General features: G+C 48.7%; 1 protein-coding gene across 2 annotated transcripts; it reads right to left on the minus strand.

The window, feature by feature from the left end:
* Positions 1-765: 765 nt before the first annotated feature.
* On the minus strand, positions 766-21,766 carry ZNF692 (zinc finger protein 692). 2 transcript variants are annotated; one of them, XM_083492596.1, is made up of 11 exons: positions 21,523-21,766; positions 19,208-19,414; positions 18,475-18,506; positions 15,910-16,428; positions 13,247-13,298; positions 12,002-12,136; positions 10,267-10,329; positions 9,286-9,364; positions 7,073-7,187; positions 5,610-5,709; positions 766-4,328 (listed from the first exon to the last, which is right to left on the minus strand). In XM_083492596.1, the coding sequence occupies exons 2-11, from the start codon at positions 19,396-19,398 to the stop codon at positions 4,028-4,030; spliced, it is 1,587 nt and encodes a 528-aa protein (XP_083348722.1). In that variant the 5' UTR covers positions 19,399-19,414; positions 21,523-21,766; the 3' UTR covers positions 766-4,027. The 2 variants fall into 2 exon arrangements, with proteins under 2 accessions (XP_083348722.1, XP_083348723.1); XM_083492597.1 differs by lacking the exon at positions 21,523-21,766 and adding an exon at positions 20,586-20,744 and having other exon boundaries at positions 19,208-19,410.
* Between the last annotated feature and the right edge of the window lie 781 nt (positions 21,767-22,547).

A 22,547-nucleotide genomic window follows, 5' to 3' on the forward strand; every position in this document is an offset into this window, starting at 1 on the left:
CTAGTGGAGAAAGGCGGGTATAGGATGGCAGCCCTCAAACGTGCTGATTTCAGCTGGAGTGTTCGCTCACAACAAACTTATCTGGGCTGGATCCACTAGTGATCATGTGTGCCCTCTGTGCGCTTCCCACTGAGGATCGAGAACTCGCTAATAAAAAATAAAATAAAATAATAAAAATAATAATTTTGTTGGGAGCCACCCAGAGTGGCTGGGGCAACCCAGGCAGATGGGCGGGGTATGTATGCATGTAAGTAAAAAGGTAATGGTACCCCTGACCAGTTGCACTTCCAGGTCCAGTTGCAAATGACTCTGGGTTGCAGCGCTCATCTCACTCTATAGGCCAAGGGAGCCGGCGTTTGTCCATAGACAGCTTCCGGGTCATGTGGCCAGCATGACTAAGCTGCTCCTGCGATCCAGAGCAGCGTACGGAAATGCCGTTTACCTTCCTGCCAGAGTGGTACCTATTTATCTACTTGCACTTTGACATGCTCTCAAACTGCTAGGTTGGCAGGAGTAGGGACCGAACAACAGGAGCTCACCCTGTCGCGGGGATTCGAATCGCTGACCTTCTGATCAGCAAGCCCTAGGCTATGTGGTTTAGACCACAGCGCCACCCGTGTCCCTGTCATGTATGTATGTATGTATAAATAAATAAATACACCCCGCCCATCTGGCTGGGTTTACCCAGCCACTCTGGGCAGCTTCCAGCAAAATATTATACATCAAGTCATTAAAAAGTACCCCCCCAAAAGAAATCCAAAAGAACAGAGTCAACGTTAGTTTATTTAGCAAATATCTATCAAAATTATTTCCCTTTCCCCTTTTTCTTTTATACAATTCTCATGGGCAGGAAAAAACCAAATAAATTTTACAACCTTCTAACAAGATTTAAATATTTTGCAACGTGCCGGCCGCAGAAAGGAGATCAAACCAGCAGCAAGCACCTAGTTATATGGCACTATAGATTGTTATCCGAAAATAAAACCAGTTTTGTTTTTGAAGGAGAGAGGAAAGTTTAAAACTTTCAACTCATGTCTGTTTTAGAATTAAACTCTTTTTTGATAAACCTCAGAGAACTGCTGTGGGTTAAAACATTTCATTAATGTGATGAAGATGAGCTTTGGAATGCAGCCTTGCAGAATCAGAGTTGGAAGGGATCCTTAGGGTCATCTAGTCCAACCCCCTGCAATGTAGGAATCTCAACTAACGTATGCATGACAAATGGCCATCCAACCTCTGCTTAAAAGCCTCCAAGGGAGAGAATCCACAACCGCCTCTCATACTCTGTTGCTACAGAAACGACACTTCTCCCCAATGCCTTTTGCTTTCAGGCTGTGTGGCAGCTTCCTCAGTAAAAGCAATAATCACTAGCTCTTAAGCTTTCTGTTGATCACAGGAGTCGCCTGGAGTGCAATCTTGTTTCCTCTGGAACAGGGGTCAGCAAATTTACCGCGCCTTGGGCCGGTGTCTCCAGCGCTGATCGCGTGGAGGGAGGGGGGGCGTGTGCCCATAAGTGCCTACACGCTATTCCCGGCGCACTTCCGGGTTGGAGGAGCACTGCACGTGCACGGGCCTCCTTCGACCCGGATGTGTACCAGAAATAACGCTTGTGCATGTGCACAATGCTTGCGGATGCGCACAAGCTATTTCTGGTGCTCCTCCAACCTGAAGTGGGCAGCCATGCAGCCAGCGCAGCACCGGTAAGAGCAGACAGCGGCAGCGGGCATCGCTGCAGGCCAGATAAACGAGTCCCTCGGGCCTTATCCGGCCCGCGGACCTTAGTTTGGGGACCCCTGCTCTAGAAAGCCCACAAACCAAAGATGAACGCAACATCCTTCCTCCTTCTTTGTGCCCAGCATGTAGTGGTGGTATACTGGAATTACTGTGCTCCTTTGCAGAACACTCCAATAAGCTGTGACGGGGGAAAACCCAAAGATAACGTGCTTTGCAGATTCTGCAGGCTGGACTAGTGTTCCCCCAAAATAGGAGAGCTGAGCTATACTTGTTTTTTTCTGAATGGATGCCCAAAGAACCAACTCGAGTGCAGAGATGCAATAGCCTCCTTTGAGCGAGGACAGGTAATTCTGGCATCTCCATGTAGTAAAAGGTAAAGGGACCCCTGACCGTTTAGGTCCAGTTGCGGATGACTCTGGGGTTGCAGCACTCATCTTGCTTTATTGGGCGAGGGAGCCAGTGTACAGCTTCCAGGTCATGTGGCCAACATGACTAAGCGAACCAGAGCAGTGCACGGAAACACCGTTTCCTTTCCTGCCAGAGCGGTACCTATTTATCTACTTGCACTGGTGTGCTTTTGAACTGCTAGGTTGGCAGGAGCAGGGACCGAGCAACGGGAGCTCACCCCGTTGCAGGGATTCGAACCGCCGACCTTCTGATCGGCAAGCCCTAGGCTCTGTGGTTTAACCCACAGCGCCAGTTATAGCTAAAAGATCCCTATCACAGCTGCTTCACAGGGAGAAGAATTCCTTGTCCTCAGATGAGGCATGCTCAGAGCCTTATAAGGCTTTTTAAAAATTCAAAAATTTCCAAAGAGTGGGAGCAAAGCTGCCTTAGGGTCATCGCCTCGTGAAATGGCTCATCAGAACCTGCTCACATATAATAAAGTTTGGAGTATGCTGTCTGTTGCTGCTGATGGCTATCATCCCAGATGGCACGGTGGGAATATCCAAAAGAAGCAGGAATGTAGGTTTGAGCCTACCCTAAACAAGGTACACCGGGAATGAAGAGTCTTGATCTGCAGAGTGCCTTGTGCCAACTCCTTATTCTCCTTGGACTATTGCCTAAGTTACAGGAAGGCGGCTCCAGATAGAATCACAGAATTGTAGCGTCGGAAGGGACCACGAGGGTCATCTAGTCCAACCCCCTGCAAGGCAGGAATCTTTTGCCCAACTTGAGACTCTACCCCACGATGCTGGGCCTTGTGCTCTACCTACTGAAATGATAAGGTACAAAACTGCAGGCCCAAGCTGGATGGCTGAAAAGTCTAACTGGCTGCGGGAAGCCCAGGCGTGAAAGCTAAGTTTCTCAATGGCCCATGTAACAACGTGAAATCTGTGCAAGCTAGGCAGGAGCGGGAGATGTATTAAATAACAATGTGCAAGCACAGGAAAAAATGCAGGGTGTTGGACTGGCTGCAGAATTTAGTTTCCTGAGAATTAAAAAAACCCCGATCCCCACCCAAAAACCTCTCTTTATGCAGCCATAAGAACTAGAAATGTGCTTCTCTTCGCCCCCCCCTCCCCCGTGCCCCCTTTAAAGGTTGAGTCTGTGGGAAATGCCTGGTGAATCTCCAGAGCCAAGGTAAACAATTTCCAGCGACCAGGGTTTGGGAGTGAAGTGCTCTGCCCACGTCTTTGTCATCTCTCCGTAACATGTCAGTCGGTCCCAAGGCCAGCGAAACATGAAAAATAAGTAAAGATTTGCACATGCAGATTCCAGAGTGCATCTCCAGTTATGATCAGAGTTCTGTAGCGGAGGCTACGCCTTGCATATTCCAGGTCCATGCGAGACAGTGGCGTCCTTTAAGCTTCCCAAAGGAAAAGGATTTAAGAACAACAACAGGGCACGGCATGTCTTCCATCGTCATTAATCCATACGTGCTAAATCCAGAGCTGTTATCCATGTGAGGTGAGAGTTGAAGAGGTATGTTTACGCCTCCTCTACCAGCTGCACGGGCCTCCTTAGTCCCTCCCATACTTGGAGTCTGGGATCCAATCACCACCAACTTAAGACTTTCAAGGCCTTCCTGATACTGTACTCCTCATCATCCTGCCACTAGGCAAGGCTGAGCCCTGGGCCGTTTGTGTAGCAGATACCGAGTCCGAAAGCAGCTGCGCTGAAGGGATGCAGCTGGCAAGACATTGCTTCCTGGGGGTCAAGGCTTTCCAGTCCCCTTTCTGGGGTCTCCATCTTGCATCCTTCTGCGACTGCGAACCAAACGCAGTCTGTCGCCGACAGGATTGGCCAGGAATCCTCTCCGCCATTTTGCTTCTCGATTGGCCCGGCCCAATTACTCGATAGTGACTGCGATGATGAGGGCGGACTCCTTGCTGGGTTGGCTCTGCACGGGGTTTTCCAAGGGCTCCAGAGCAAGCGGGTGGCTCAGAGACGGGGGTTCCTGCACAGGCTGCGGAGGCCCGGCAGGCACTTCGGGGTGACTCTTGCTCTTGTGCGCAGTGACGTTGTCTTTCTTCTCAAACTTCTTGCCGCAGAGGTCGCAGGAGAACTGGTAGAAGGAGTCCGCGTCGTGCTTCTTCATGTGCCAGTTGAGGGAGGCTTTCTGGCGGCAGGTGAACCCACAGATCTCACACCTGCATCAAATATACAAGAAAAGGGGTGGGGATCAGCTCATCCGCATGAGGGGGTTCAGGGAACTCATGACTGGACAGCTCCATCCCCGTATACTAGGGGATATGTGTTTTTAGGACCCACCATATTCCTATGTCTTGTTTTAGCTGTTTTTAATACTGAATTATAATTTGCTGCAGCCTACCTTAGGAGCTAGGGACACGGGTGGCGCTGTGGGTTAAACCACAGAGCCTAGGACTTGCCGATCAGAAGGTCGGTGGTTCGAATCCCCGTGACGGGGTGAGCTCCCGTTGCTCGGTCCCTGCTCCTGCCAACCTAGCAGTTTGAAAGCACGTCAAAGTGCAAGTAGATAAATAGGTATCGCTCCAGCGGGAAGGTAAACGGCATTTCCGTGCGCTGCTCTGGTTCGCCAGAAGTGGCTTAGTCATGCTGGCCACATGACCCAGAAGCTGTACGTCGGCTCCCTCGGCCAATAAAGCAAGATGAGCGCCACAACCCCAGAGTTGGTCACGACTGGACCTAATGTTCAGGGGTCCCTTTACCTTTACCTTACCTTGGGAGCTGCTGGTGAATTTATTATCTTCCAAAGCAACTACAGTGGACGCTCTGTCCACTACGAACGTGATCTGTGTGGGAGGCACGTTCGCAACCTGCAGGGCTGCGTCTGCGCATGTGCGGGTTGCGATTTGGAACTTCTGCGCATGCGCAAAGAGCAGTTTAGTGCTTCTGTGCATGCACGAGCACCGAAACCCGGAAGTAACCCATTCCGGTACTTCCGGGTTTGGCATGGTGCGCGGTGCGCAACCTGAAAAGTGTCTGTAACCCGAGGTATGACTGTACTCTATTCTGAACTTAAAAATGGAAAGCGTAATGCTGGTGGTCAACAAAAGAAGTTTAAAGACTGCCTCAAGGCAATTTTTTTAAAAAAGTAGTATAAACACCAACAACTGGGAAACACTGGCCTGCGAGCGCTCCAGTTGGAGAACAGCCCTTACCAAAGGTGTCATGGGCTTTGAAGACAGTTGGACTCAGGACGCAAGGGAGAAATGTGCTAGGAGGAAGGCACGCTTGGCAAACCCTCACCGTGAACTCCCGCCCAGAAACCAATGTCCCCACTGTGGAAGGACATGTGGATCCAGAATTGGCCTCCACAGTCACTTACGGACTCATTGTTAAAACCGTGCTTATGGAAGACAATCTTACTTGGCTACGAGTGATCGCCAAAGAAGAAAAAGCATTACTAATTGTTCTTATTATCAGTAGTACAATACAACAGTCCTTACTGTAAGGGTTTTTCTCCAGTGTGAATTCGCCGGTGGATGATCAAATTGCTGCTAGTTCGGAAGGAGCGGGCGCAGAACTCACAGATATAGTCCCTTTTATCTGCAGGGAAGAAAAAAGTAGGTCACTGGCTATTTTGGGCCCAAGGTAACAAGTTTATATTGCAGCGAGTGTCTAATGTGTACACATACAAAACCCTGTTACACATATTGGCAGGCATCCTAAGTCTCTCCCCCCCCATTCATGTAATGGAGGATGTGATTTCTGCCAACTTTCCCCTTCATCTGTTGGGCACCATATCCCACATCAATCCCAAGGATCCCCCAAACCCCAAGAACAGATTTGGGTGGGGTTTTTTTGGGGGGGGGAGCACCGGAGGAACACAAAGGCAGGATAGAATTGTTTTGTGAATGTGAACGCAGTTCCGTTAATGGAAGGAGAGTTAGGATCCAAATAACAAAAATGCTCTCTCTCTTTCACACACACACCAAATCCCAAATCAAAGCAGTTCAATGGAGAACAAACCTCTGAAAATGTTTCAAGTATCTTTCAAGATACATCTACATCTAGCAAGACAACAAAAGCGGATTTTGCAAACCTCTATGGTTATCAAAGTAGGGACGTGGGTGGCGCTGTGGGTTAAAACAGAGCCTAGGACTTGCAGATCAGAAGGTCGGTGGTTCGAATCCCCGCGACGGGGTGAGCTCCCGTTGCTCGGTCCCTGCTCCTGCCAACCTAGCAGTTCGAAAGCATGTCGAAGTGCCAAGTAGATAAATAGGTATGGCTTCGGCGGGAAGGTAAACAGCATTTTCATTCACTGCTCTGGTTCCGCCAGAAGCGGCTTAGTCATGCTGGCCACGTGACCTGGAAGCTGTACGCTGGCTCCCTCGGCCAATAAAGTGAGATGAGTTCCGCAACCCCCGAGTTGGCCATGACTGGACCTAATGGTCAGGGGTCCCTTTACCTTTTACCTATGGTTATCAAAGGACTTACAGTTCGAATCTGGAAGGATAAACTATCTTATTTATATCTTTATCTATCTATAATTTCACACCATTTTTCTCTGGAGTGAATAATTGTGCAGTGGGCAATGTTTTCTGCCATGCCATGCTGCCATGTTTCTGTGAGTCTCACACTGCCAATCTTAAATCCTCTTGGTAAGTCTGAAGAGTAACTCAATACCCTGAAATGAAAACCAACCTCAAATAATAGCTGTGGGTCCTGCCCAAATATATACCTCTCTAGACACCATAGTACGTGCTTCTACATAATTTGCTCCCTTCTGGGAGCAGGGACTTGAACCCGTTCAGGACCAATCTATGTCCCAGCAGGCTAGCTGCTCTCCACATCATCTCCCGGATGGAATAAGGGGGCAGGAAAGTGTTCACCGAAGGCAGGTTAAAAGCACTTCAAGAGCTGGGCTGGTAGGGATTCTAACAAGGTGGGATCCTACAAGAATCCTCACCGCTGTGCAGTTTCTCGTGCTCCTTAAGGTGCTTCTTGAAGTTGAAGGACTTGCCGCAGCTGGGGTCAGAGCAGGTGAATGTTTTTTGGTGAACATGCTGGTATTTCTTGTGGTGCTGAGGGAGGCAGAAAAAGAGGTCAAAGTGAAACAAAAACTCTGCCTTCTGCAACAAAAGTGCTTTACAAAAACAGAGCAAAGCAATCTTCCTGAACAGATAAAATACGGTACATCACATAATTTCATGACAAACTGCAGTCTCAGAAATGTGCCCATCCGCTGCCTCTTTACATGGCTTTGATGGAGCAAGGTGGGACTTTGCTGTGGGAGGTATGCTGCCCCAGGGAGCTTTGCATGCCCACCACCTCCAGCATCTAAGGTCCCTACAAGGAGGGCATGAGGGACCATGCCCAATGAATGATCCTCCACAGTTCTTTCTGCCCATCAGATATGTAAATTGCTGGGGCATGAAATCCTTGAAGGGGTGGGGCTCCCATGAAAATTTTCTGCAGTTAACTAGGGACAGGGGATGCGGGTGGCGCTGTGGGTTAAAGCACAGAGCCTAGGGCTTGACGATCAGAAGGTCGGCGGTTCAAATCCCCACGACAGGGTGAGCTCCCGTTGCTCGGTCCCTGCTCCTGCCAACCTAGCAGTTCGAAAGCACGTCAAAGTGCAAGTAGATAAATAGGTACCGCTCTGGTGGGAAGGTAAATGGCATTTCCGTGCGCTGCTCTGGTTCACCAGAAGCGGCTTAGTCATGTTGGCCACATGACCCGGAAGCTGTATGCCAACTCCCTCGGCCAATAAAGCGAGATGACCGCCGCAACCCCAGAATCGGTCACGACTGGACCTAATGGTCAGGGGTCCCTTTACCTTTTAACTAGGGACAGAGTGTGTTGAAGCAAAAGTCAGACATTCCAGAAATTCTGCAAATGCCATCTTGGCAGTCAAGATAACCCTACAATTATTTGGTGCAAGAATGAGCACCTAGATGTTGATATTCACTTGTTTTGAGATATGGTACCTGGCTTGCTTTGATGCTATGCTTATCTGTGGGCCCTGGGATGCTGGACTCTCAGCCTAGAGAGGGGAGCTATCTGTAAGCCTCGGATGGTTGCCGCCTATATGCCCTCATGGGTCAGGTGGATCGATGGGAGGTTCTGGCCAAGACAACATACGTTTAACTTATTAGCACTTTGCAGACAAGCCCTGGCGACCTCTCACTGTGGTGGTGTCTGTCCCACGACTGTAAAGGCAGTGAGGTTCTGCACACTGTGTTGTAAGTTGATTTCTTTCTTTAATAAAACGCTAAGACTGGTCATTCTGGCGTTTTTGACATCCTCCTTTGGCCTCCCTGCCTCAAACCACTTGCGCAGGCTCTCCTTTGGGTCTACGGTTCAGAAAATAAACAGTTTGTGTGGACAATATGCTGGTCCTCAACTAAAGGGACGCAGGTGGCACTGTGGTCTAAACCACTGAGCCTCTTGGGCTTGCTGATCAGAAGGTTGGTGGTTTGAATCCACCCAACAGGGGTGAGCTCCCATTGCTTCGTCCCTGCTCCTGCCAACCTAGCAGTTCGAAAGCAACCCAGTGCAAGTAGATAAGTAGGTACCGCTGCGGCGGGAAGGTAAATGGCATTTCTGTGCACTCTGGTTTCTGTCATGGCGTTCTGTTGCACCAGAAGCGGTTTAGTCCTGCTGGCCACATGGCCCAGAAAGCTGTCTGCGGACGAACGCCGGCTCCCTTGGCCTGAAAGCGAGATGAGCGCTCAAACCCCATAGTTGCCTTTGACTGGACTTAACTGTCCAGGGGTCCTTTATCTTTTTAAAAACTTTTGGTCCTCAACGTCACTAAACCTGACTAATCCTCTCTGATCAGCTATCAATATGGTGGCCTTTCCTACTGCTATGCGAGTGGTCATACAGTATGTTCTCCACCAAACCGGATTTCCTAAAATTACAGAATTTTAGAGCTGCAAGGGACTGTGGAGGTAATCTAATACGACCCCTTGCTCTGTGCAGGAATCTGCAAATGTATATCTTGTTTTTTGTTTAACTGCCTCCTGCAAAGGAGACCTTATCACCTCCCGAGGCAGTCAAATAGTCTTGGCTGACCAATTCACGTTCCCTCAGGATTCGACCATTTCCCAGTGCTCCGTGTCCTCTCTCTGCCCTTGTGCGTGGGGAAGTGCTTCCTGCCACTGATCCATCACTTACATTCAAATACTGGCGGTTGGAGAAGATCTTTCCGCAGCCATCATAGTCGCAGAGGAGGATCTCTCGCTTGGCTGCCTTCCTGCGAAGAAAGGCAGAGGAAGGAAGAGGAAACTCAGGTTCAATCCCTGGCATCTCCAGGTTCCCTGTTCTTAAACCCTGAAGAGATGCTGCGAGTCAGTGTAGACAATACTGAAAGATGGACAAATGGTCTGATTCGGCATAAGGCAGCTTCTTGTGTTCTTATGCCAAGCGTCAAGCATTGGATTACTCAAAAACAATACGGCCAGATGTCAAATACAGTGGTACCTCGGGTTACAGACATTTCAGGTTACATACGCTTCAGGTTACAGACTCTGCTAAGCCAGAAATAGTACCTCGGCTTAAGAACTTTGCTTCAGGATGAGAACAGAAATCGTGCGGCGGCAGGGGGAGGCCCCATTAGCTAAAGTGGTACCTCAAGTTAAGAACAGTTTCAGGTTAAGAACGGACCTCCAGAACAAATTAAGTTCTTAACCCGAGGTACCACTGTACTTGGCCAAGTATTTTTAAAGCGTCAACTTTCTCAGAACAGCATAAATATATTTAAGCAGTTGCTATACTTAGGCTGATTTTTTAAGGAGAACTGTGGGTGAGATTTAGTAGGTGCAATGGAATTCCCCTTCCTCCCTTCTAGAGCTCCTGCCTCTCTTTCTACTCTGGAAGGTTCCCCGACACCTATTGAAAAACAAAAGGCAGTATTGAAAGGTGCTTGTGCTAAGTTGACAGCTGGCCAATTCTTCAAGCATCACCAGATTCATGGAATATTATTTGACCATGGACAAATAAGAGGGATTCAATAGATCGTTCCATTTGTCTAGCATGACTGCCTTAATCTAACCATGAATTAGAGGCCTTCTTCCATGGTCCCTACGCTATGGCCCACTTCTGGGGAGGTTAAAGGCGTGCCCTTTGGGCCCAAAAAGCCAATGGACCAGCACCCACCTGATTCGCTTTGGACCAATCTGGGCCACATCCTCATCACCAGGCTGTGCCCGCTTCTTGCAACTGTACAGGAAGAAAGAAGCTTGGTAAGCGTAGCAACGAAAGGGTCTTTCGTGTAACAGCAAAAGGACGTGGCAAGGATGAGGGAAGCAGCCGTCTTTAAAAGTGGTGGGAAAATGGAAGGGGCACCGTGCCGGATTTATGTATAAGCTAAACAAGCGATAGCCAGTGTGGTGTAGTGGTTAAGAGTGGTGGACTCGTAATCTGGTGAACCAGGTTCGCTTCCCCGCTCCTCCACATGCAGCTGCTGGGTGATCTTGGGCCAGTCACACTTCTTTGAAGTCTCTCAGCCCCACTCACCTCACAGAGTGTTTGTTGTGGGGGAGGAAGGGAAAGGAGAATGTTTGCCACTTTGAGACTCCTTCGGGTAGTGATAAAGTGGGATATCAAATCCAAACTCTTGTTCTTGTTAGGGCCCCACTCTCTTGGAGGCCCCCCAAAAAATTAAAAGGAAAAAAAACCTGGACGTACATTTCCAAAATATAAGATAAAAAACAAATAAAATAAAACCTGCATACAGCAACAGTGTTTTGTGTTGTGTAGGCTCCTATGATGTAAGTAATGGGCCCCACATGCTAGCCTGCTCCCTAAAATATCACTGGTTTGCTCATTTCTATATATAGGGTGCCTACATTCTGCATAGACTGGTTGTATGGCAACATGTACAAATGGCTTTAGATATCTATTAGCTCCATAAATTACCCAATAGCATATATTCAACACAAAAAACAGCGACAATTTGACAAAGGACAGCTGGACATATAAAGGGCCCCATTACCTTCAGCAGCTTAGGCCCTCATCAAACCTAAATCCAGCCCTGAAGGGGCAAAAGCTTGTCTGCTAAGTACTTGAGCCCTGAACAGCTGCTCTGGCCACCCAGGAACCAAACTAACTTGACAGGATGCAACACTACTGCAACGCTACCGGACTCTAAAGGATGGGTGGAACCCCACAAGAGCTAATCAGGTGTGGAGTTTAACAGTGCTAGGCTAGGACCTGTCAGACCAGAGTGCAAATCCCAGCTCAACTGGGCACTTCACAGACTCTCAGCTTAATGTACCTCACATGGTTGTTGTGAGTTTTAAAAATGGAGAGTGGGGAGGACCATGGAAGTTGCTTTGAGCTCCTTGGAGGAAAGATGGGATAGACCACCTTGAAAGACCTACATTGGCTCCCAGTACGTTTCCGAGCACAATTCAAAGTGTTGGTGCTGACCTTTAAAGCCCTAAACGGCCTCGGTCCAGTATACCTAAAGGAGTGTCTCCACCTCCATCGTTCTGCCCAGACACTGAGGTCCAGCTCTGAGGGCCCTCTGGCGGTTCCCGCACTGTGAGAAGCCAAGTTACAGGGAACCAGGCAGAGGGCCTTCTCGGTAGTGGCGCCCGCCCTATGGAACGCCCTCCCACCAGATGTCAAAGAGAACAATTACCAGACTTTTAGAAGACATCTGAAGGCAGCCCTGTTTAGGGAAACTTTTAATGTTTGGTGTATTACAGTATTTTAATATTTTGTTGGAAGCTGCCCAGAGTGGCGGGGAAGCCCAGCCAGATGGGCAGGGTATAAATAATAAATTATTATTATTATATAGAAAAGTCGTAATAATAAGAACAGCAGCGTTAAACTAGAAATGCTTGCACAGTCTAACTGGTGGTAATGCCCCGCAAAGCCTATTTACCTGTCCAGGGAAGGCTGATAATTCTCATCTTGCAGGTCATCTGTATATACCAGGTTGTCTTCCTCTCTTTCGTCATCTTCCTGCTCTGGTTGGTCAGGCACAGACTCTGGCGTCTCCTCTGGTAGAGGCAAAGTGCTGCAGAGAATACAAAATAATTAAAATAAAAACTAAGTGAGAGGGTGCAGGGCTCCAAGATCCTTCAACGTAGAAAGGGGCATCAGTTCATACAGCTCAGCCCTTCCTGACATCAAAGGCAGGAGAGTTTCCCGTAATTGCTAAGCTTACTGAGAGATGCCTGCACTGTCTTTTTCCATGAATGTGTTATCAAGGTTGCTGTGGAGGTGGACAACTTCAAATTGCCTTGGAGGCAAGGCTTTTGAAGGTCCCTAAACTCTATTACAGGGATGTGGGTGGCGCTGTGGGTTAAACCACAGAGCCTAGGACTTGCTGATCAGAAGGTCGGCGGTTCGAATCCCCGCGACGGGGTGAGCTCCCGTTGCTTGGTCCCTGCTCCTGCCAACCTAGCAGTTCAAAAGCACATCAGAGTGCAAGTAGATAAATAGGTACCGCTCCAGCGGGAAGGTAAGCGGTGTTTCCGTGCGCTGCTCTGGTTCGCCAGAAGCGGCTTAGTCATGCTGGCCACATGACCTGGAAGCTGTATGCCGGCTCCCTCGGCCAATGAAGCAAGATGAGTGCCGCAACTCCAGAGTCGGTCACGACTGGACCTAATGGTCAGGGGTCCCTTTACCTTTTTAAACTCCATTACCTAGAGCAGAAACTAACAGACCCTATGCAAACAACAACAAATGACAAAAAATGCTTTAAAAAAATGTATCAACAGATATATGGTTCATCAACATACCAGGTATACATATCACCAATGGGTGACTGGGGAGCATAGCAATTTTGTGAATGCCACAATCACTATTTAGCCGACCCTTGTAGCCAGCCTCTGCTGTGAAACAGGAAAGCCCAATTCTTCCTGAGCTCAGTCATCTGAGGAAAGTTGCATGTCCCGCCAAAAAAGGGGCGAGTGGAGATCCACGTTGACATTCTCACTCAAGGGTGCCCTGAGAGAAGGCAGAAGTGAAGAAGCCAGGCCAGGGAGCTGATGCCATGTGCTCCTGAGAAGTCCCATCGGTCCGCCTGCAGAAACTCTGCTGGTCTGCGTTTTGCCCCATTTGTTTGCTTTATTATTTTAAAGTCGTAAACTGCCTCTTGTATCTAGGCAGCATGGAAACTGACCTTTCAGGTTCTGTGACTTCTGTGGCAGCTGGAATCTCTTCGGAGGGAGTCGCTGCAAGAGGAAACATTCACAGCTAGAACTGGGTGACACAGCCACAGAATGTGCATACATAGGAACACAGGAAGCTGCCTGATATTCAGCCCGGCCAATGGCCCATCTAGGTCCTCTAGCTGTCTAGGGTTTGGGGCAGTGGATCTGTCCCAGCCTAGCTGGGGATGCTAGGGATTGAGACTGCGGCCTTGTGCAGTGAAATCAGCAGAACTGCATGCTTTGTAACCTGGGAAACCTCCAGTCCGCGAGGAACAATGAAGATGATATAAAGGACCCCTCTGAAACCACAGTCTAAACCAGGAACAGTACAAAATTACAGTCGTACCTTGGTTGACGAATGCCTTGCGACTTGAACGCTTTGGCTCCCGAACGCCACAAAGCCGGAAGTGAGTGTTCTGGTTTGAAAATGTTCTTTGGAACCCGAACGTCTGACATGGCTTCCGATTGGCTGCAGGAGCTTCTTGCAGCCAATCGGAAGCCACACTTTGGTTTCCGAACGTTTTGGAAGTCAAACGGACTTCCGGAATGGATTCTGTTCAACGTCCAAGGTACGACTGTATAGAGGAGTCCTTCTGCTATTACATAGGCAGATGTTTTTCCCATAAAGAAACCCCCTTTTTAATACCAGCAATTTGCGTTTTTGTGTCAATAAGGTACAAGATGTTTTCTAACCACCACCGCCTTTGTTATTCCAACTCAATTACAATTACGGTGGTACCTCGGGTTACAGACGCTTCAGGTTACAGACTCTGCTAATCCAGAAATAGTACCTCAGGTTAAGAACTTTTCTTCAGGATGAGCACAGAAATCGTGCTCCAGCGGCATGGCGGCAGCGGGAGGCCCCATTAGCTAAAGTGGTGCTTCAGGTTAAGAACAGTTTCAGGTTAAGAAAGGACCTCCGGAACGAATTAATTTCTTAACCCGAGGTACCACTGTAATTCAAGCAATTACCATTTAGAAAAGAATATACAGAAATTACATAGACATATTACCAAAACCTTGCTAATTAATAGATCTTTTCTGGTACGTGTCTTTCGAATAAAATGAGATGCTACATTTCTCTTTGTTTTGCTTTAAAAACCTGTGGCAGGCTTGGTAATGATAATAATTCCTTAAGCATGCCCCCCTCCTCAAATAGCCCCCAAGGGGCATATAACGAAGTTATCAATGACAGAATCCTACCTGCAGGATGATAATCTAAATACACAGAGAAGGAAGAACAAAAAAATGAACTAGAAATTCATTCAGATTCTCTGTGGTTTCTGATTATTTGAAAGTATTGGAGGAGATTTATTCAATTTCTCGGTAACCATAAGGATTTGACAGGCATGCTTTGCAGACCATATTCCACAATTTGTAACGTAATGGTGCTTGCTTATTAAGTGAGCTAAATTTATTACTGTACTTTTCTGTGTATAGGACGAGCTTTTTTTTACTCTAAAATAAGGTTTGAAAACTGGGGGGCTTCTTTTACACGGATAATGGATAGGGGTGACGGGTGATCGGTTGCAGCCATGAGCTGCAGCTTGTCATTGACAATTTTGTGTGTGATTGGTGGCTGTGGCAAGGGGTTCTTTGTATTAGCTCCTGCTGTGTTAAATGGGTGCGTGATTGGTTGATGGGTCAATGGCTGTTGTGGATTGGCTACTGCCGTGGCAAGTTTGCTTGCTGTTTCCGGCAGATGCTTGTTGCAGAAGCAAGCGATTGTCAACCTCTGTCAATCCCCTCCTCAAAAAAGCTCCACAACTTTGGGCCAGCCTCCCTCAAAAAAAGCTCCACAACTACTTTGGGTCATTTTCTTAAATAGTCTTATACACGGGTGCGTGTTATACATGGAAAAGTACGGTATTTCACTTACTGGGCCAGCCCTTTCCAGGCTGCTTTTACTTTCAGGTGCACCCAACAATTGCATCTCACACTCCAACGTAACGCCCTCCTATAGCCTCTAACCCAAGTGGGGCCTCTTCGGTCCCTAATCATCCAAGAAGTAGAAGGGTTTGGATTTGATACCCCGCCTTTCACTCCCCTTAAGGAGTCTCAAAACGGCTAACAATTTCCTTTCCCTTCCTCCCCCACAACAAACACTCTGTGAGGTGAGTGAGGCTGAGAGACTTCAGAGAAGTGAGACCAGCCCATGGGTAGGCAAACTAAGGCCCGGGGGCCGGATCTGGCCCAATCGCCTTCTAAATCTGGCCCACGGACAGTCCGGGAATCAGCGTGTTTTTACATGAGTAGAATGTGTCCTTTTATTTAAAATGCATCTCTGGGTTATTTGTGGGGCCTGCCTGGTGTTTTTACATGAGTAGAATGTGTGCTTTTATTTAAAATGCATCTCTGGGTTATTTGTGGGGCATAGGAATTCATTCATTCCCCCCCCCCAAATATAGTCCAGCCCCCCACAAGGTGTGAGGGACAGTGGACCGGCCCCCTGCTGAAAAAGTATGCTGACCCCTGGGCTAGCCCAAGGTCACCCAGCAGCTGCATGTGAAGGAGTGGGGCAGCGAACCCGGTTCACCAGATTACGAGTCCACCGCTCTTAACCACTACACCACACTGGCACTCAAGTTCAAGGACTTCACTCCAGCATCCTACAAGCAGCCAGCCCCCTCACCTGTCTCATCGGGGTTCTGGACGCTCAGCAATCCCGCCTCCTCGCCAAGGACCGTTCCACTGCCAGGAGAGAGGCACGCCAATCTCTCTCCGTCCGCACCGCCCTCCCCATCCTCTTTGGAAGATGGCTCTGCCTCGGCCACTGGGCTTGGTGAGTTCGAAGCGAGCGCTAAGGAGAAGGCATGGGCTGCTGCCGCCCTGCGGAGGGAACGCCGGCGCCGGATGATGCGGGAGGGCGGGGGGGTGGGCTTGGAATGCACGGCTTTCTCCTCTGGACACCTGGAGGCTGCCTTGCAGGGGGACGGGGGGCAGGTCTGCGAGGTGAGGGGGCTCCAAGAGAAGGTGTGACCGGCCAGGCACTCCCATACCATGCTGCTTGGGACTTCTTTCTGCTCCAGCAACGAGGGCTTCACATTAGGGATGAAGCCACATTCCTGGCTGTGATTGTGAGAAAGGACGACGAGGTGCTGCAGAGCATCAGGAGGAAGAGGCTCGGAAACAACTTTGGAGCTATCCTGTCCTGGGAAGAAGAAAGGGGAAACCAGCATGACACAGGCTTGCTACAAGGGACCCAATATCCCCATGTATAACTCTCCCCCGTGGGACGCAGGTGGCGCTGTGGGTTAAACCACAGAGCCTAGGACTTGCCGATCAGAAGGTCAGCAGTTTGAATCCCCGTGATGGGGTGAGCTCCCGTTGCTCGGTCCCTGCTCCTGCCCACCTGGCAGTTCAAAAGCACATCAGAGTGCAAGTAGGTAAATAGGTACCACTCTGGCGGGAAGGTAAACAGCGTTTCCGTGCGCTGCTCTGGTTCGCCAGAAGGGGCTTAGTCATGCTGGCCACATGACCCGGAAACTGTACGCTGGCTCTTTTATTGGCTCCCTTGGCCAATAAAGCGAGATGAGCGCTGCAACCCCAGAGTCGGCCACGACTGGACCTAATGGTCAGGGGTCCCTTTACCTTTACCTATAACTCTCCCCTACACACATATGCATGCAAGGATTCTACCTCCCTACATTCTAGTCCTAAGTGCTATTTTTACTTCTGTGGTGAGAACGCTTGACATTGGGGTGTTTCAGGGATAGAAGTGCATCACAGCTGAGCTTAGAAAAAGTAAAGCATGGCTATTGGATGCTGCTAAGTCGCTTATTCGTTCCTCCCTCACCCTGCAAAAAAAGAGAGTTCAACTGAAACAATATACGCAAACTTCATAATCCAAGTTAAGTCTTTTGTTCAGCCACATCCAGCACCCAAAGGTCATGTCGAAAGGGAAACAGTAGTAAGTCCTCTGCTATTTCGCAGATTTTGTGTGAGATTAACTTGATCTACGTAACTGTTTAATGAACTCAAAGGTTGACACAGCGCAGCAGTGAGCTTACATGCTATACTACATTTTTATTAACAATTATTACGGGGCTGATCTACGCCTCCAGAAAAAGCTCTAGCCTGTTACCTTCTCCAATGGGTTAATTTTCTATGTGCAGGATTTTATATATGAGGGGAATGATCAATTGAGTTACCTGTATTACATATACTTGTGGTATAGAGGGTAAAAATGTAAAAGATTGAGATTGGGTGGACATGAAATGCCCTGCAGCAAGTACATTAAACCTTAGAGGTAGGCAAAATAACACAGTGACCATTAATTAACCACAATAGTAAATGGCTGTAAAAAGTTTTTACATCTGTAGAAAGAGAAAAAAATCTGCCATCTTGGCCCAAACCAGTAGTAATAGAATTGATTTTCACCATCTGTTGGGAACTTTAGGGCTGCTACTCCCAAAGTTGAGGCTTGCTCTAGTTTCAGAGAAGTATCACGGGCCCCCCAAACTAAAACTTGCTTTTTCTTTAAGAGCCTGCTGACACACATGTTTAAAAGAAATACTCGTCTATTGTATATCCATGACAAATTACAGTGCGAGTCTTTTGCTGGCTGGAATCAGACTCCTTCCCCTTTTAAAGGGGGATACTATAAACGTTTGCGCAGATTGTTGGAGCTTTTGAGAAAGCCTGTCCTGCTACGATCTCCAGTGACTCAGGTAAGCCCACTGTCCCTCCCCAATTACCATGTGAAACATTTGTCCAAGTGGGCAAACAGACTATGCGGTTAAAAAACCCACCTAAACATGCTGTACTTATCTGCCAGACTACTGTGAGATCACTTTAATACATACAGTGGTGCCCCGCAAGACGAATGCCTCGCAAGACGGAAAACTCACTAGATGAAAGAGTTTTCCGTTTTGGAGGTGCTTCGCAAAACGAATCTCCTATGGGCTTGCTTCGCAAGACGACAATGTCTTGCGAGTTCCTGCGGGGTTTTCCCCCCTCCCCCCTCCTTTTTCTAAGCCGCTAAGCCGTTTATCAGCTGATCCGATAAGCTGATAAGCCGCTAAAAGCCACTAAAAGCCACTAATAGCGCTAATCCGCTAATCTGTCAATGGGCTTGCTTCGCAAGACGAAAAAACCGCTAGACGAAGAGAATCACAGAACGGATTCTTTTCGTCTTGCGAGGCACCACTGTACTAATAAAATGCCTTTTCTACAGAGAACCTGCAAGGATTCTTACCTGTTTTTGGAACTGAGCCTTGTGAACTGTACCTGAATGAGAAAGAGAAGAGGCAGGAAGGTGAGCAGGCAAAATACAGGGGTCTGTACTTGATTCGCAGCAACCGCTTTCCTCAAAATTACTGATGAAATAAGAAGAGGAGCATTCGCTAGAGCAGGGCTGAGGAATCTATGGCCCTCCAGATGTTGCTGGGAATCCCATAAGTCAACATGGCCAGTGTTCAGGAATGATGGGACTCTTGACAACATCCCAAGGGTCGTTGGGCCACCATCATTGCTTCAGGGATTTAATCTGAGGCCAAATTTAAATGCAACGTCAGATATGCAAATTGACTTCCCTATGTGAAGTTGCATGCGCTGTATTAATGCTACTCTGATAGGTACCAGCAACACCACTGGAATAGAACATTGTGTCTGGATCCCTTCACAGGTAAGTATTTTTGTATATCAAAGGCATTACCGTTAAACTAGGCCTCGGTAATCCCTGTAACAACCAGGAAAATTAGGTCCATATTATCTGTGTATTGCAAGGGAGGGTGGGGGAGACAAGCAAAAACCGAGACACAGCAGCTTGCTTAAAACCAACCATCTCCATCTCCATCTCCCACGAACCTGCCTGGCTTTTTGTCAGACTTGCCACTTCTCACCTGCACATATCCAGTTACTTCTAGCACTTGACACACAGGCAAAACAGGCGGGTGGAAGTCAAGTTCTCCCTGAAGCAGCTTCCTCACCTGTCCAGCAGGTACTTGGCCAGCTGGGAGTGCAAAGAGAAGCCCAGCTGCTCCTTCAGCTGGCACCACTGCTCCAGGTGGCTGCCGATCCGGATGCGGCACTTGCTTCGCCGCGCGTCCAGCTCCTTGCGCTTCTGCTTGCGAATCGTTTCGGAGGCGCGCTGGCGGCCCTGGCGCCCGTGGTCCATCATCTCCCAAGCCGCCTCACTGGAAAAAGGCAATGGGAGTTGTGATCCACGAGGAACTCCCAACTGAGCCACGCAAGCAAGTTATAGACAGCAGGCGCTGCTGCGAACAGGGGACACACACGTTTCCTCCATCAAAGGCTAAGCAAACACCGCTGGTCCACCCCACTCCCTCGCCTAAGGGTCTTCCTCAGAAGGCACTGCTACCTGCAAAGGGGTCGCCAAAGGGAACACCAAAGGGTTTTTCAGCTGGGGGAGAAGGCAGGAAATATCCTTGCATGTTCTTGAAGCCACATTCTCTTTTGGATTTAATAATGTGATTTTAGATTTGCGTATTGGAGGGTGGGGTGGGGTGTTTATGTTATGTTGTAAATAAAATTCCAATAAAAATTTAAAATAAAATAAAATAATAATAATAATAAATAATTAATAATAATGTGATTTTAATGTAAAGGTGTTTTGGGTAAGCTGCTTTCAGAGCTCAACAGGATGCAGAGACCTGTCCTTGCGCTGACAGCCTCTAAAGTGCCACAACTCTACCTTTCAGAGGTTACATATGACTCAAGCTCCCTTGTGTACACTCCCAGGAAACCATACCCCTTTTACCAGGGGTCAGCAAACGTTTTCAGCAAACTGTCCCTCAGACCTTGTGGGGGGCTGGACTATATTTTGAAAAAAATAATGAACAAATTCCTATGCCCCACAAATAACCCAGAGATGCATTTTAAATAAAATGACACATTCTACTCATGTAAAAACGCGCTGATTCCCGGACCATCCACGAGCCGGATTTAGAAGGCGATTGGGCTGGATCCGGCCCCCGGGCCTTAGTTTGCCTATCCATGCTTTTTACCATGCACATGTCTGCTACTAGATATTGCATCTTAAATCCCCTGGTATTCCCCCTCTCCCTATTATTACTGGAATGATGCAGTACCTGTCAAACTAGAATTTGACTATGCCACTTCTCTATCTTATGAAGCAGCAGGTGGGTCAGAATCTACTGGGTGACCTCTCGGTGCTTTGTGAAAGACTTGCAAGACTTCCTCCACCTGTTTAACAATGGCAACTGCAAGATGGTGCCATTGTTGGTGGTTTCTTCGGAATCCCTGAACTGCCACAACTCAGAAAGAGATTTGTACTTTTATACTTGTCAACCCAGTCTAAGGCTTGGTGTGTGAGCAACGGGTAACTTGCCTCTTCCTCTGGACTGTTGTTTTGCAACTGGCTCCTCATCCAGTCCAATATTTTGCACCATTTGGGTGCCAGTTCCTTGTGGCAGGGGTGAAACTAGGCCTGATGTCACCCAGGGCAAAGACCCAGTTTGGCATGCACATTTGTGTGTACACACACACACACACACACACACACACACAGGCTGGGAGCCTCAATGTCGCCCCTCTGGAGGCTCCACCCGGGACACAAAACCTGACTAGACCCCCCCACCCCACCCCCACCCGGTAGCTACAGCTCTGCCTTGTGGATCAGTATTTTGCACCATTGGGATCCCAGTACAAAAAATAAAAAAATGAAGTAAATCCTGACGTCTGCCCAGCTTTACTGTACAGAAATGGCCTTTTCTTGCCTTAACAAAAAAAGAAAAAGGGGAAAAAAGGAAGAACAGAACAGAACAGAAAAAGGAGGCAAAAAAACAGCAAAAGCACAAAGGGATATATTGAGGTTTAATGTTACATGAAAAAAGAAGAGTACTTTTCTTGATGGAAGAAACTATCTCCCCCTTGGAATAATAAAGATCAGAATTGAAGGATGATAGATTGGAAGGGACCCCCCGAGTCATCTAGTCGAACCCCCTGCAGAGTCCTCCCCCTATAGTCTTCTGGGTGTTACAACGTGTCTGTTATTTTGGCCCACACAGCGCAGAGATGCGTGTGTGTGTGAATGAGGGAACCTGCCCAGCGCCCCCCAACTCGTGCCGTGCTCGTGCTCCGCCAACGCTGCCGCTCCTCCCCCTCGAACCCACAGTCCCGCCCCTCCCTCTCCCGCAAGCCAACGGCTGCCAGCCCCTCTCGGGCCGCGGCCAATCAGAGGCCAGCGCGCAGTTGCCGGGGGAGGGGGAGAGGAGCGCCGCTTTCCCTCCGTTACCCGCGCGCCCCTCCTTCCTCCACCAACCGTCTCGCTCAGGCTTCGCTCCGGAGCGCCAGCTCTCTCGCCGCCGCCGCCGCCCACTCCATCTCCCCGCGTTGGTGCGGGCAGCGCTGTTCCGTTGAGGACTCCCTATGGATACAAGGGACGGGGGAGGGGGCCCACCGCCAGGCACCGTGGCCCCTTTAAGAGCGGCGAATGCTCCTCCTCCGCCCCTCACTCTTCGCTGACACACGAGAGGAAGAGCGGCGAAATATGGCAGCTGAGGAGGAGGACGGGAGGGGGCGGGGCGGAGAAGCCCCCTTGCCCACGCGCGCCTGGTCACGTGGCCTCGCCGCTGGGTCCCCGGTGGTTCATGGGAGTTGTAGTTCACTCGGCAATGCGCGTAGGGCCGGCCGGCCGCTTGGCTTTAGGTAGAGCGACGTTGAATGTGGGCAACCGCGTTTCTTTTCCCACCTGGCAAAAATGATGCTGGTTTTAACTTCACAATCTTTGATTTTATCCTCCAAGTCCGGTCCCTGCCATTGGCATTGGATTTGAGTCGATTTTATGTATTTGTTGTAATTGTTTGTTGGTGTAATTGTTGGTTTTTTAATGCTACACACAAAAACACACACACACACACACACACACACACACACACACACACACTACTCTATTTTTTAAATAGTAGATTGCTTCAGGATGCCTTCTGGAAAGTGACACCCGTTCATGAAACAAATAATAGACATAATTTTGTGAACTCGCAAATTTCTGAGAAAGGTAATTTATTGTGGCTTAACTGCGCGTTACAAAAAAATGTCTGCCAATGTGACATAAAGGCTGACAGCATCAACCCGGCCATGTGGGAATCCCTTGCAGATGACCGCAGTGCCTGCAGACAAGCAGTCAGGTTGTGTAGGCACAGCAGTGGCCAGGGGAGGAATGACCGCTGGGAGAAGCGCAGAGAGAAATGCCATGTGCATCTGTAGCAGCACAACTGGACGCCTTCATCTGCCCCAGCTGCAACAAAACGGGTCTCTTCCATATCAATCTCTACAGCAAAGGCAGAT

Source organism: Podarcis liolepis (genome assembly GCF_965112155.1).
Source record: "Podarcis liolepis genome assembly, chromosome: 2".
Taxonomy (NCBI): Eukaryota; Metazoa; Chordata; class Lepidosauria; order Squamata; family Lacertidae; genus Podarcis; species Podarcis liolepis.

What these genes read in the sequence shown, in the direction of transcription:
- ZNF692 (XM_083492596.1), bottom strand. Translation starts at nt 19,398, where the DNA reads ATGATGGACCACGGGCGCCAGGGCCGCCAGCGCGCCTCCGAAACGATT. An exon ending in ATTGGTCCAAAGCGAATCAG is followed by an intron (nt 9,365 to 10,266) that starts GTGGGTGCTGGT and finishes CTTTCTTCGCAG; the next exon opens with GAAGGCAGCCAAGCGAGAGA. An exon ending in ACTGGAGAAAAACCCTTACA is followed by an intron (nt 4,329 to 5,609) that starts GTAAGGACTGTT and finishes TATTTGATGCAG; the next exon opens with GTGTGAGATCTGTGGGTTCA.